We start from the raw sequence: 16252 nt of genomic DNA, 5'->3' as shown, positions 1-16252 counted from the left end.
AAACTCCATTGTCATAAGGCAGCAGGAATAGATGAAATTAGACCTTAAATGGTGAAGTATAGTGGGAAGGCAGGGATGAAATGGCTTCATAGAGTAGTAAAATTAGCGTGGAGTGTTGGTAAGGTACCTTCAGATTGGACAAAAGCAGTAATTGCACCTATCTACAAGCAAGGAAACAGGACGGATTGCAACAACTATCGAGGTATCTCATTGATTAGTATACCAGGCAAAGTATTCACTGGCATCTTGGAAGGGAGGGTGCGATCAGTCGTTGAGAGGAAGTTGGATGAAAACCAGTGTGGTTTCAGACCACAGAGAGGCTGTCAGGATCAGATTTTCAGTATGCGCCAGATAATTGAAAAATGCTACGAGAGGAATAGGCAGTTGTGTTTATGTTTCATAGATCTAGAGAAAGCATATGACAGGGTACCGAGGGAAAAGATGTTCACCATACTTGTGGGCTATGGAATTAATGGTAGATTATTAAAATCAATCAAAGGCATTTATGTTGACAATTGGGCTTCAGTGAGAATTGATGGTAGAATGAGTTCTTGGTTCAGGGTACTTACAGGGGTTAGACAAGGCTGTAATCTTTCACCTTTGCTGTTCATAGTTTACTTGGATCATGTGCTGAAAGGTATAAAATGGCAGTTAGGGATTCAGTTAGGTGGAAATGCAGTTTGGCCTATGCTGACGACTTGGTCTTAATGGCAGACTGTGCCGAAAGCCTGCAGTCTAATATCTTGGAACTTGAAAATAGGTGCAATGAGTATGGTATGAAAATTAGCCTCTCGAAGACTAAATTGATGTCAGTAGGTAAGAAATTCAACAGAATTGAATGTCGGATTGGTGATACAAAGCTAGAACAGGTCGATAATTTCAAGTATTCAGGTTGTGTGTTCTCCCAGGATGATAATATAGTAAGTGAGATTGAATCAAGGTGTAGTAAAGCTAATGCAGTGAGCTCGCAGTTGCGATCAGCAGTATTCTGTAAGAAGGAAGTCAGCTCCCAGACGAAACTATCTTTACATCGGTCTGTTTTCAGACCAACTTTGCTTTACGGGAGCGAAAGCTGGGTGGACTCAGGATATCTTATTCATAAGTTAGAAGTAACAGACATGAAAGTAGCAAGAATGATTGCTGGTACAAACAGGTGGGAACAATGGCAGGAGGGTACTAGGAATGAGGAGATAAAGGCTAATTTAGGAATGAACTCGATGGATGAAGCTGTACGCATAAACCGACTTCGGTGGTGGGGTCATGTGAGATGAATGGAGGAGGATAGGTTACCTAGGAGAATAATGGACTCTGTTATGGAGGGTAAGAGAAGTAGAGGGAGACCAAGACGATGATGGTTAGACTCGGTTTCTAACGATTTAAAGATTAGAGGTATAGAACTAAATGTGTCCACAACACTAGTTGCATATCGAGGATTGTGGCGACGTTTAGTAAATTCTCAGAGGCTTGAAGACTGAACGCTGAAAGGCATAACAGTCTATAATGATAATGTATGTATGTATGTATTAAAATGGTTCCATATAAATGCATATTTTTGTCATCATTCCTCACCCCCCCAGACAAAATCCCTTTAGGAGTGTATTGTTTTAAGTCCACTTATTATATGTATCCTCATAAATATGATTCAACTCATTTTACACCCCCTTAAGTTGATTCCACCCCTCTCCCACGCTACAAAATATGTGTACCTTTATTTTTAAATGAGATTCCAAATACCAATTTTCACGTTTGTAATGTCTTCAGTTTTTGAGAATCCAGTATCCTCATAAAAATACTCAACACCTTCTTCAGTCATTTTAACCACCATTAAAAGTTTTCTTCTGAAAACAAAAATAGGTGTTTCTTCATTTTTAAAGGAGATTCCAAATATTCAGTTTTGGAGATACCAGAAACCTAATAAAAATAATTCTCCCCTTTTTCAGTCATTTAACCCCCCGCCCCGCCCCCCCCCCATTAAGTGTTTTTTCCCAAAACAAAAAATACTTGTTACTTTATTTTTAAAAGAGATTAAAAATACCAATTTTCACTTCTGTAATATGGTAAGCTTTTGAGATATACCACAGATTGCTCATTTTAAAAATTCACCCCCTTTAACTCTTCCCCTTAAGTCAATTTTCAGAAAACAAATCATGCACGTTCCTTTACTTTAACAGGAGATGGAAAATTTTAAATTCCCATGGAGATATTTTTCACCAATAGAGCATGTCAAAAATGTCAAAAACATATCAGATGTAAGGCTTTTCAGGCGTTTGCTCTATTAACCAGCGTTTCGTCTTAGGTCTGACACTAGACTCATCAGAGTGGGATGTGTCAGACCCTACACACTGACGCTGGGGTGTATTTATTTTAAGACTTTTCCAAAACCATAAAAATACGTGTTTCCTTATTTTTAAAGAAGATTCCAAATACCGATTTTCACGTCTTTAAATTGTTAAGGTTTTGAGATATAGATACACTCATTTTAAGAGTTCACCCCCCTTTTCACCCCCTTAGCGATGGAATATCCAAAAATCCTCTCTTAGTGAGCACCTACATTGTAACATACATGTATCCTCAAAATTTCATTTCTTTATGTTCAGTAGTTTTGGCTCAGCGATGATGAATCACTGAGTCAGTCAGTCTGGACATGTTATTTTATATATATAGATATGAAACCTGCATTTGGTAAAAAATAGAATCAAATCTGAAGAAGTTTCAAAATTCAGTCATAACTTCCCTTAATATTTTTTGCAGGAAATAATTCAAATTTGTTTACTGGAAGAGTGAAATCTGGAATCAGCACAAAATTAATTATTGAATTATATGTATTTAGAATTGTAATAAACAAGGACAAGGAACTTATGAGACATTATTAAGGTCTGCTTTAATAATGATGTACACCACTCTTATTCTCAAGGTGTATTCTGGTATTATTTCACGATACTTCATTCGGTTTGCTGCCAATATCCATTTTTGTCTTCTTTCTTTTTCATGTTGAACGTGAAAAATTTTACACTAGGATCACTGTAACATTCTGAATTATGGCAGTTCATGACACAACAGTGTCGTTTAGCACAATGAGGATGTTGCATACTGCCTATATATGTAAATTACGTGCTACAATTTACTATTATACAGACAAATAATAAATCTTTCCATCAATCAACACCACAGTTGTGCATTAGTTAAACCAGCATGGCCTGCATGCTACCTCACAGTTTCGCCACATTTAGCACTAGTATTCACTTGCACATTCCCCATAACTGCTGTTATGCCAAACCATCTTATACATGCTAAATTGTATGAACTACAAAGACATCTGAATTTGATGCAATTAATTATAAAATTGAACTTTAATAACAGATAAATTTCAGTGGGAATAGATGATATTAGACCTTAAATGGTGAAATAAAGCGGGAATGCGGGGATGAAATGGCTTTGCAGAGTAGTAGGATTAGCATGCAATGTGAGTAAGGTACATTCTGATTGTTCAAAACAGTAATTACACCTATCTACAAGCAAGGGAATTGAAAGGATAACAGCACCTATCGAGGCATTTCATTGATCAGTATTTGTTTTCTATTGGTTTTATGTTGCACCGACACAGATAGGTCTTATTGGCAATGCTGGGATAGGTTCGAACCCCACTGTCGGCAGCCCTGAAAATGATTTTCCGTGGTTTCCCATTTTCACAGCAGGCAAATGCTGGGGCTGTACCTTAATTAAGGCCACGGCCGCTTCCTTCCCACTCCTAGCCCCATCCCATTGTCTCCATAAGACCTATCTGTGTCGGTGCGACGTAAAGCAACTAGCAAAAAAATATATATGTATTCTCGTAGGATGCTTGTATACTAAATGAAATTGAATCGACGTGTAGCAAAGCTAATGCAGTGAGCTCACAGGTGCGATCAGTGGTATTCGGTAAGAACAAAGTAAGTTATCGTACCAAACTATCTTCACATCGGTCTGTTTCAGACCGAATTCGCTGTACGAGAGTAGAAGCAAAGTGGCCTCAGAATATCTTCTTTGTAGGTTAGAAGTAACAGACATGAAAGCAGCGAGAATGATTGATGATAGAAACAGGTGGGAATCATGTCAGAAGGGTGTCCAAAATGAGGAGGTGATGGCTAAGTTAGGAATAAACTCCATCTGTTTATAAAGATTTAATTGTTAGAGTTGTGGAACTGAACAAGGCCACACATTTGGTTGGAGATAGAGGACTGTGGAGGTGTTAGTTTACCCACAGAGACTTGCAGTCTGATTGCCGAAAGGCATAATCTATAATGAAGATGTATGTATAAATGTAATAACAACCACCTTGTATTACTTCCAGGTAAGACCCAGTTCCTGTGAACTCATTAAATCGGTACAGGAATGCCACAAGAACCCTTTATGGATCATTCTGATAACTGGCGGTGGTCATTTTGCTGGGGCAGTTTTTAATGGTGAGTGTATTTTAGAGGATGGGAGTTACTTTAATTTCAGTTGAATAGCATGAATATGCCTTTTCAAATGCAAACGTAGAATCCTAACAACCACCACAGAAACTCATAATAGTAAGGACATACCTCAATGTAGAGTTGGCGTCAGTAAGTGCATCCGACTTTTAAATAGGGCCATGTTAGTACAGGAAAAGTGTCAAAAAGTGATGGAGGATAGGATGAACATGCAAGCTGTAAACATATGAATAGATAAAGTATAAGAAATGTACAGTCACTCAAGAAAAGAATGAGTGCATTGTGTATAAGTTCTTCACAGGTCCACCTTTTTCAGAAACAATTCAACTTAGAGATTTAATGTTTGTTGTGGGTATACACAACTTTATATTTATATGCGAGGTGAATTATATTTTGATAATAATAAAATTTAGTCTGATAAAATATTAATCATGCAGAGATTGCGCTTGTTTTTAGGACATGAAAGCTCACACTGGGTCTGGACATTGTTAACATAGTAGATTTAAAAAGTTGTTAGTGGAACCACATGATGCATTTCTTTAATATTTCTCTTATGGTGCAACATAACATTACAAACAGCGACTTTTCCCTGTGTCATCCATTTTTAATGTCTGTTAACAATATAAAAAATATTTAAGTTACACACATTGTTACCAACAGAACAGTTTTCCAACTAAAGATTTGAAGAGTGTTCTTTTACATCAATACAACCATGAAATGGTAAAACACCCACCGCATTGACCTATTGATGAATATCACCATTATAATACATCAGTACATGAATCAAAGAAAATACCATTTTAATTATTCTTTTAAAGGTATCTTTAGCTAGAGGCAATGATGTAAGTTTGTTAAAAGCACGTTTAAAAACATTATTGGTTTTTACATGAATAACACAAATATATCCATCTTTGCCTAGAAGTACGTCTTGTACTACACCCAGCTTTCAGAATTGAGATGGTAAGTTGTCATCTTTCATTAACACCACTTTCCCAGATTGCAGCTCGTCACAAACAGTTCTCTATTTCTTTCTGTGCTGAAGATGATATTTGTACATTTTTCTTCTTATTATTATTCTTCGAATAATCCTTTTGAGGGTATGATTAATTTATTTTTTTTACATGCGAACGGACCACTAAGGATCATCCTACAACTTCATGTCTTTCTCTTCGTTTGGAGTTTTCTCTGTGTCCAATAATCCTTCATGCGTTCACTGGCCTGCTTCTATTGTTCATCTGTCCAGGCTCTTCCGGTCTTCTTAGTTCTTCCTGCGGCTTGAACCCCTTCCAAATTCTTCACTGTGTTCCTAAACGTATTCCTTTCTAACAGCTGGACTCACGAGATGCTTAACCTTTCCATATCCTTCTTAGTTTCCTTAATCCATGCTGTAGTGGTCTTTTTTCTCCAGAAGTAATCAAATATCTGTTTGGTACGTCTGTTTGCGTTCATTCTGTACAGATGTCTGAGAAACACCAGTCTCCTTTCCTTCATGGTCTCCGAGATTCTTTCCACCTTCTGGTAAACTTCTTTGTTGCTCTGAAGTTTCCATCTGCTTTTAGTTTGGACAGCTCCCATAATTTTTTTGAGGATTCTTCTTTCCAGGACCTCTAGCTCCTCCAGCTTGTAGTTCATGGACAGGCATTCACTGGCATACAGGCATTCTGTTTTGACCACGGTGTTGTAATATTTTAATTTGGAATTCCAGGACAAGCACTTCTTATTGTAGATGATTTTTGTCAAGCCGTATGCTCTCTCCATTTTTGAGATCTGATCTTCCACTGCAGCTTTTTCTAGTCCATTCTCCTGTATGGTCTCACCAAGGTACTTATTATTATTATTATTATTATTATTATTATTATTATTATTATTATTATTATTATTATTATTATTAAATTGATGCAACCAGCTATGGCTACCCAAGCAACCTGACTTTTTTCTTTCCTGGGCTTACACCTTTTTCTTTAAATTGTAGCCAGAGGTTCTTCAGTCTCAGACTTCTCTTCTGTCGCTCTTCTACTGAAATGTTGCACGGTTTATCTGGATGTCGCTCTGGCTTCTTCCCCAAATCTGCAACATTCTTCCTGAAGATGATTTTGTCTTGAATTTCTTTGGAGTTTATGCCTCCTTCCTTTAGATGTTCTTGCACTACTTCAAGGAGACAGTATTCTGTATTTCCTTCTATCTCCATGTCCATAAATGGTCAGCGTCCTCATTCTGATTATGGTGGTAATCTTCTCTGTTCTCTCATACATTTCCCTATTGGATCTTTGATGGAATCTAAAACCCTCCACCACTTTCTTGGGTCCTAGAATTTTCCTGAGAAACTTCCTTTCCTTTTTCTCAATTGTGGGATCGTGTGTTTTGGCTAGTGTGTCTGCAACATAGAGGCATTCTGGTCTGACTGTTGCACAGTAGTGACTCAGTTTTGCCTGGAAAGAGATCAGTCTGGACTTGTAGGTATCATGGCACAGTTTAGAGGCCATTTCCATCGTCCATGCTCTTTCTCCTAGTAATTCTTTTTCTTTGCCATTGGGAGTAAGGATCTCACCCAGGTACTTACATTTATCAGTCGTATGAATACTTCCGTACACTGTTTCAATCTTGCTGATAGCGTCCATTTTAGCTGAGTCCATGTACGTTGTACTGTATATCAAGTGATATCCTCAGGCCAGTCTTTGCAGCTGCACTTTGTAGTACTTCTATTTGTTTCACTGCTGTTGGGATGTTGTCTGCAAGGATCATTACATCATCAGCATAGACCAGGCAGTCAACTGTGATACCAGTGTTCTTGCAGCCTGCTCTCACTCCACTTTGGATGTCATTTGTTGCCAACTCTTTTCTCCATTCTGTGATGACTTTCTCCAGAACACAGTTGAACATGAGTGGTGAGAGGCCATCTGCCTGTCCTAGTCCGGTTTTAATCTTGAATGTTTCTGACAGCTCGCTCAAGAACTTAACTTGTGAATATGTATCTGTGAGGGTCTGTTGGATCAAAGCTAGGGATTTATCATACACTTCAAACTCACTGAAAAAGAGTTTCACAGACCACTGAATAATATATCTTTTTGAAATCCACAAAGGTCATAATTATACTTTTCTGCCTCATTGTCCTAATCTTGGTCACCGATTTGAAGATGAAAAGCTATTCTGGATATAAACATCCCTTTCAGACCAAGCAGAGTGGCTGTGCACATTAATGCTCTGCTTTTATGAAGTCAAGCTCTGTATTTGGAAGACATGTGGGTTTGAACCCCACCATTGGCTGTCCTGAGAATGGTTTTCTGTGATTTCCCATTTTCGTTTCCGGGCAAATGCCGGGTCAGTTCCTATTCATAGGCCACAGTTGATTCTTTCCACCCTCTTGCCCAATTTCATGTGCCAGCATTCCTTTCATCTTCATTAGCTATTCAACTGAGATTGGCATCAGGAAGTTCATCTGGCTGTAAAAACATGTTACATAAATTCATCTCACCTCATCCCCAGCCCCATATCAAGAAACCGAACTAAGGGGTAGATATACGAAGGTCGATCAAATATAAATGGGATTTTTGTTCCTGAACATCAACTGTTGGTAGGACTGGCCCCGTGCTTCTGTTATGCTTAGGTGGGACCGTTAGGAATGGGGAGAGCGTGCTGTTAGATATTTCCCGCCGTTTCATCAGTAACGCTCACGTTGTCAGGGCAACAGGTGCACCCGTCCACTGCAAAACACATAATTATAAAATTTCTTGCTTGTGAAGGAGTTACAGTGGCAGACATTTGCCAGAGATTGGCTGCACAGTTCGGTGATCAAACATTGTCAAGGACGCATGTGTTTGCCTGGCATAAAAAGTTCAAGGAAAGATGAGATCATCGTCATCATTTCCCCTTATCCAGCTTCTGCCGGGTCGGGGTGTTTATGGTACTTCTCCATCTTCCTCTTTCTTCCCCTTCCACGATCTTGTCTCAGTCTAAATTTCGTCTTATGCCGCTCTTCACTGATTCAATCCACCTTGTTCTAGGTCTTCCTCTTGCTCTCTTGCCCTTGCACTTTGCCTCCAGCATCTGTCTTGGAATTCTATTTTCCTCCATCCTCTTTACATGTCCAAACCACCGTAGTTTATTCTTTTCAACTCTCATTTAGCTTTCCTATCCCAACTTCCTTCCTAACATCTTCATTTCTTAGTCTGTCTTTCCTTGTCTTTCCTATCATACTTCTTAGGCATTTCATTCACTGACTTGAATTCTACTCTCTTGCACGCTAGTCAAAGTCCAAGTCTCAGCTGCATAAGTCAGTATGGGTACACAGTACATTTTGTACATTATCTCCTTACTTTTCCTTGGTAATTCTTTTCTCCAAACAAGTTTTCTTACACTTTGGTAGAATGCATTACTCTGCTGTACCCTCCTGCTAACCTCCATGTCCACCCTAGCATTTTGCATTAATTCACTTCCGAGGTATTTGAAGCTGTCCACAATTTCCAGACTCTGACTTCTAATTTTCACAGTGCCCTTTCCTTGCCTTTCCCTTCTCGACATCTCCATAGTCTTGTTTTTCTCTCTACTGATTTTCATGCCATACTTCTCAAATTTTCAGGACATCTAGTTGTTGTTGCACTTCCTTGCTGTCCTTTCCCCAGATCACATCATCATCTGCAAATAGCAGTATCTTCATCTCTTTATCTCCATAGGCTTCCTTTGATTCCTTTACAATTTTGTCCATGACCATAATAAACAAAAGAGGTGATAGCACACTCCCCTGTCTTAGTCCAGTCTTATTCCTAAACCATTCTGTCTTTCCAACTGGGGTGAAAAACATGGTTTCCCAAACCTTCTCTCTGGGTACACTACCATATGCCTTTTCTATATATATAAAAGTCATGACCAGATCCTTTCCATATTCCCAGTTCTTTGCCATCAGCTGTCTCATGCTAAAGATTGGGTCCACTGTAGATCTTCCACTCCTTGCCATAAGACATACCTGTGTCGGTGCGACGTAAAGCAAATAGGAAAAAAAAAAAAAAAAAAGATCTTCCACTCCTGAAGCCGTATTGTTCCTCTTGTAAATCTCCTTCAATCTTTCTTCTCATTCTCCTTTCTAATATCCATTCCAGTATTTTAACTAACTGCGAGGATGAGAATGTATGAAAAATCAGCAATGCGATCGTCGTCCTCGGACCAGCATTACAGACGAAAACATTTGTACGGTTAAAAACATTATTGACGACGATCGACCGGTGAGAGTATCAGAAATTGCAGAACAAGTCGGAATCAGTTATGGGAGCTGTCAGGTAATCATCACAAATGTAAAGTGTGTTCCAGATGGGTCCCTCACCTTTTGACCGAAAATATGAAGTTGAGACGTTTGGAGGTCTGTCAGAGGCTTACAGCAAGGTTTGCGGAAGAAGGTGATGCATTTTTGAGTCAGATCGTCACCTGCGACAAAACATTGGTTCGCCACTGCACTTCCGAATCCAAACAAGCTAGTAAGGAATGGCAGAGAAAAGGGGAGGTAGCACCAGTGAAAGCAAAGACTCGATTGTCAGCTGGCAAGGTTCTTGCAACCGCTTTTTTTGATCGGCAAGGCATTTTGATGATTGATTTTTTGCATGAGTGACGCACAATCATTGCTGCTTACTACTGCAAGCTGTTGAACAAGGCGAGGGTTGCATATTGCCACAAAAGACTAGACCAACTGATTTGACAGGTCATCCTCCTCCACGGCAATGCGCAGCCCCATACTGCAGCTCTAACTGCCTCCAAGCTACAGGAAATGCACTGGACTACACTTGATCATCCTCCTTACAGCCCAGACTTATCGCCCTGCAATTTCCATTTGTTCAAACCGCTTAAAGAAGCTCTAGGAGGGCAACAATTTGAAGATGACGAGAGTGTGGAAGACTTCATGCGCAACTGGCTGGTGACATGACCCTGTTCTTTTTACGATGAGGGCATCAAGAAGCTGCCTATACACTGGGACAAATACATTTCCAAAGCGGGAAACTATGTGGAAAAATAAATTGTAATTGCCTTGTGCTTTTCAGTAAATGAATTTAAATAAAAATAAAATCCCGTTTATATTTGATCCCCCCTCGTACATTAATGTCGCTTTTGGAAACCTGCCTGGTATTCACCCAAGTGGTCATCCAGTTGGGCCTCCACCCTAGTTTGAAATGCTTTCGGTAAAATCTTGTATATGATAGGAAGAAGTGAGATGCCTCTATCATTATGACATCTGTTGTATCGCCTTTCTTGTGCAAGGGATGTATCAGAGCATTCTTTCCCTCCTTTGGGATCTCCTTTGTTGCCCAAATATGAGCGAAAAGTCCTTTTGACTGTTTAACCACGCATATGTGAACGATTCTGCCGTGATAGTCTTTCCCAGGATCTTCCTTGTTTTTTAACTCTTTAATTATACCATCCATTTCTTCTTCTTTGCTAAGAGGATGTAACTTTTGCAGTTTTTCTATGGGTGTTCCTAAAAAAATCTTTCCTTGGTTTGGGTTCACAGTTCAAAAGTTTCTGAAAATAATGAGCTAAGAGTTTGCAATTTTTCTTGTTGGTTGTGATGAGCTTTACTTCTTCATTCTTGAAAGCCAGCTTTCTGGGAGTGATACATTAATTTATTCTTAAAAACACTGTAAAATTCCCTGTTGTTATTTCTCTTAAAGTTATCCCCAATTTGGTGAAGTTGGCCCTTTTCATACCATCACTTTGCATTCTTGAGGATTTTGGCAGTGTATTTACTCTGTTCTTTGAATTCCTCAAAATCTTTGTGTTTTGAGCACCATCTGTTTCATGCTCTGGGTCTTTCCTGCAGTGCTTTGTCACATTATTTTGTTGTTCCACCAGGGATGTTTTCTCTTTGCCAAGATATCGTTTGTTTGGCTGCCCCTTGGGTGTTATTACTAAATGCGTCCAAACAGGACCAACGTGCTGTTATTCTGTTCATGGCTGCTTAAGGACAAACCCAGGTGGACATCAATCGGAGAATGAAGACTGTGTGTGGGGCAGCATGTCTGTCGAAAACCGCCGTTGTGGAATGGTGCACCAAGTTCCGTGTGGGACGCGTTTTGACACAAGACGCCAGTTGGTCTGGGAGGCCAGCCTCATCTATTATGGACAATAGCAAGTGGGCAGTGGATGAGGCCTATAGTCCTGATTTCTCCCCATGCAATTATCACACCTTTGGCCCCCTCGAAAGGCCTTGAAGGGTTGATGCTTCCTGCCGGATGAGGATGTGCAGCAGGCGGTTGTGGACTTCTTCACACAGCAGAACACGGTATTTTACTACACAGAGATCTTCAACCTGGTGCGTTGGTGGGATGAGTGCCTCAATGCTCATGGCGATTTTGCTTGATTGACAACCCAATTCAGTTCTGTACGGCCATTGAACAGAAACTTTTTGATCGCCCATTATATGTATGTTCCTTTCGTATTCCCTCCCTCTTTGACTTGATTTGACACTTATTTGTTCCTTTCATACACTTATATCATTGTAAAGTCAGTATTTGACACAATTTTTTAGGTATTTAATACCCATTTAACAATTAAGCCTAGTTTTGTGTTAGTTTCCATTTTCTTTTTTTTTTTTTTCGTTAAAAAGGTATGATTCTGATTATGTAACTATGGACAGTATGTTTATTATTTTACTGTACGTTTATTTTATTTATGTATTTCCTAGAATGACGTGATACATTCATATTTTCAATTATAAGACATTTCTGTAAAAATAGGTGTTAAATTATATAATAATTATTTAGGTTAAGATGTTGCAATAATAGCATTTTTTTGTGTATTTTAAGATAAAATAATAATACATTCCAGATTTATTTTCTTATTGTTCAAGAAGTAAAATATATTTTCAGTTTTTTTATAAAGAAAGAATGAAACAGTTATAATAATTTATACGTCAAAATCGTATTTTAGGATATTAATGTTCTATCTAACCCATCCTCCCCTGCGAACCATGTGACCTTGCTGGGGTAGAGAGGCTTGCGTGTCCCAATGAAGCAGATAGCCGAGCCGCAGGTGCAACCATATCGGATGGGTACCTGTTGAGAGACCAGACTAAGGAATGGTTCATCGAAAGTGGGGTAGCAGCCTTTTGGAAGTTGCAAGGGCGGCAGTCTGGATGATTGACTGATATGGCCTTGTAATAATACTCAACATGGCTTAGCTGTGTTGATACTGCTATACGGCTGAAAGCAACGGGAAACTACAGCCGTAACTAACTCCCGAGGACATGCAGCTCTCTCTGTATGAATGATGTACTGATGATGGCTTCCTCCCGGGTAAAATATTCCGGAGGTAAACTAGTCCCCCATTCGAATCTCCAGGTGGGGACTACACGAGAGGGTGCAATCATCAGGAAGATGGATACTGACACTCTGCGAGTCGGAGCGTGGTATGTTAGAAGTTTGAATCGTTGTGGTAGATTAGAGAATCTGAAAAGGGAGATGGATAGACTAAAGTTAGATGTAGTTGGTATAAGTGAAGTACGTTGGCAGGAAGAACAGGATTCCTGGTCAGGCGACTACTGAGTTATCAACACAAAATCAAACAGAGGAAATGCAGGAGTTGGTTTAATAATGAATAAGAAAATAGGGCAGCGGGTAAGCTACTATGACCAGCATAGTGAAAGAATTATTGTCGTCAAGATAGACACCAAACCAATGCCCACCACAATAGTGCAGGTCTATGTGCCCACTAGCTCAGCGTATGATGAAGAAATCGAAAGAACATATGAAGAGATAGAAGATTTAATACAATATGTAAAAGGTGACGAGAATCTAATTGTGATGGGAGACTGGAATGCAGTGGTAGGCCAAGGAAGGGGAAGTAATACAGTAGAAGAATTCGGATTGGGACAAAGGAACGAAAGAGGAAGTCGGCTGGTTGAATTCTGCACTGACCCTAATTTAGTCCTTGCCAATACTTGGTTCAAACACCACAAACGACGGCTTTATACGTGGACGATAGCTGGAGACACTGGAAGGTATCAAATAGACTTCATTATGATTAGGCAGAGATTCAGAAACCAGGTGTTGGATTGCAAAACTTTCCCAGGAGCAGACGTGGACTCTGACCACAACTTGTTGGTCATGAAATGCCATCTGAAGCTGAAGAAATTGAAGAAAGGAAAGAATGCAAAAAGATGGGATCTAGACAAGTTGAAAGAAAAGAGTGTGAGGGATTGTTTATAGGAACATGTTGCAAAAGGACTAAATGAAAAAGATGAAGGAAATGCAATAGAGGAAGAGTGGACAGTCATGAAAAATGAAGTCAGCAGGGCTGCTGAAGAAATGTTGGGAGAAAGAAAAGATCAACTAAGAATCAGTGGATAACTCAGGAGATACTAGACCTGATTGATGGATGACGAAAATACACGAATGCAAGAAACAGAGAGGGCAGAAAAGAATACAGGCGATTAAAGAATGAAGTGGATAGAAAGTGCAAGGTAGCTAAGGAAGACTGGCTAAAGAAGAAATGCAAGGATGTCGAAGGTTGTATGGTCCTAGGAAACGTAGATGCTGCAGACAGGAAAATCAAGGAAACCTTTGGTGAAAGGAAATCTAGGTGTATGAATATTAAAAGCTCAGATGGAAAGCCACTTCTATGGAAAGAAGACAAAGCAGAAAGATGGCAGGAACATATCCAACAGTTGTATCAAGGTGAAGATGTAGATAATTTGGTTCTGGAACCAGAAAAGGCTGTCGATGCTGATGAAATGGGAGACCTAATTTTGAGGTCAGAGTTTGACAGAGCTGCGAGTGACCTAAATAGGAACAAGGCACCTGGAATTGATGACATTCCCTCTGAATTACTGACTGGCTTAGGAGAAACCAGCATGGCAAGGTTATTCCATTTAGTGTGTAAGATGTATGAGACAGGAGAAGTCCCATCCGATTTTCGGCAGAATGTTGTTATACCTATTCCCAAGAAAGCTGGTGCTGACAGGTGTGAAAACTATCGCACCATTAGTTTAGTATCTCATGCCTGCAAAATTTTAACACGTATTGTTTACAGAAGAATGGAAAAACAAGTTGAAGCTGAGTTGGGAGAAGATTAGTTTGGCTTCAGAAGAAATGTAGGAACACGTGAAGCAATCCTGACTTTACGCCTGATCTTAGAGGATCGAATCAAGAAGCACAAGCCCACGTACATGGCATTCGTAGATCTAGGAAAGGCATTCGATAATGTTGATTGGACCAAGCTATTTAAGATTCTGAAGGTGATTGGGATCAGATACCGAGAACGAAGTATGATCTACAATCTGTATAAAAATCAGTCTGCAGTGATAAGAATCGAGGGCTTTGAAAAAGAAGCAGCAATCCAGAAAGAAGTGAGGCAAGGCTGTAGTTTGTCCCCCCTCCTTTTCAATGTTTACATAAAACAGGCAGTAAAGGAAATCAAAAAGGAATTTGGAAAGGGAATCACAATCCAAGGAGAGGAAATCAAAACCTTGAGATTTTCTGATGATATTGTTATTTTATCTGAGACTGCAGAAGATCTTGAGAAGCTGCTGAATGGTATGGACAAAGTCTTGGGTAAGGAGTACAAGATGAAAATAAATAAGTCCAAAACAAAAGTAATGGAGTGCAGTCGAACGAAGGCAGGTGATGCAGGAAATATTAAATTAGGAAATGGAGTCTTAAATGAAGTAGATGAATATTGTTACTTGGGTAGTACAATAACTAACGATGGCAGAAGTAAGGAGGACATAAAATGCAGATTAGCACAAGCAAGGAAGTGCTTTCTTAAGAAAAGAAATTTGCTGACTTCAAATAGTGATATAGGAATTAGAAAGATGTTCTTGAAGACTTTCGTGTGGAGCGTGGCATTGTATGGAAGTGAAACATGGACGATAACTAGCTCAGAAAGAAAGAGAATAGAAGCTTTTGAAATGTGGTGTTACAGAAGAATGGTGAAGGTGAGATGGATAGATCAAATCACAAATGAAGAGATACTGAATCGAATTGGCGAGAGGAGATTGATTTGGCTAAATTTGAGGAGAAGAAGAGATAGAATGATAGGACACATCTTAAGACACCCAGGACTTGTTCAGTTGGTTTTTGTAGGAAGTGTAGGTGGTAAGAACGGTAGGGGTAGACCAAGGTATGAATATGACAAGCAGATTAGAGCAGATGTAGGATGCAGTAGTTACGTAGAAATGAAAAAGTTAGCACAGGACAGTTTGGCATGGAGGGCTGCATCAAACCAGTCTATGGACTGATGACTCAAACAACAACGTCTAACCCATCATAATTCTGTATCTGAGTTGATAAATTATGATATTACTTCAGTCAAATGTAGAATCAAGTTAGGAACCAGTAAATGATATTTTCAAATTATGACCCAAAATGACACAGCTACAAAATGTTCCTAACTGTTAACAAAATGCGTTTTGGTTAAAATCCTTTACCTCTTAATACTGTAATTATCAGGGTGGGTTTCCAACTACTGTACTTCAATACATCTGCCACTGTGTCCATTTGAATCACAACAAAGTCTTGTAGCAGACTGTCTACCTTGAGCATTGCATTAAGCGAGGAGGTGGGTGGACACCATGCTTTGGTTATATCGAAACACTATTTCTCTGAATGCATATACGAGCATTGTGAGGATCATTGAATAACATAGAGCATTATTATCTGATTTCAATGGCTGAAAGATCATTAGACCCAACTGCGTAAAGTCAGTCAGACTGTAGATGGATAAGGGTAGAAATTCTTCAGAACAATGAAATGGGGTAGAAATACTTCTAAATAAAAGGTGAATCAACCCATAGGACTGATAGGGAAAAATGACTTCTTTGG

General features: G+C 39.3%; 1 protein-coding gene across 1 annotated transcript in view; it reads left to right on the top strand.

The window, feature by feature from the left end:
* The window catches only part of LOC136863778 (tRNA endonuclease ANKZF1), a 170270-nt gene that overhangs the window by 60619 nt on the left and 93399 nt on the right, over nt 1-16252 (top strand). Inside the window, exon 5 of the mRNA XM_067140130.2 lies at nt 4331-4442. Within this exon, the coding sequence (XP_066996231.2) occupies nt 4331-4442 (112 nt within the window). The remainder of the gene's footprint in view (nt 1-4330; nt 4443-16252) is intronic.

Source organism: Anabrus simplex, chromosome 2 (genome assembly GCF_040414725.1).
Source record: "Anabrus simplex isolate iqAnaSimp1 chromosome 2, ASM4041472v1, whole genome shotgun sequence".
Classification (NCBI taxonomy): Eukaryota; Metazoa; Arthropoda; class Insecta; order Orthoptera; family Tettigoniidae; genus Anabrus; species Anabrus simplex.
Note: the sequence above shows the minus strand (reverse complement) of the source record. Positions and strands in the feature narration are given on the sequence as shown.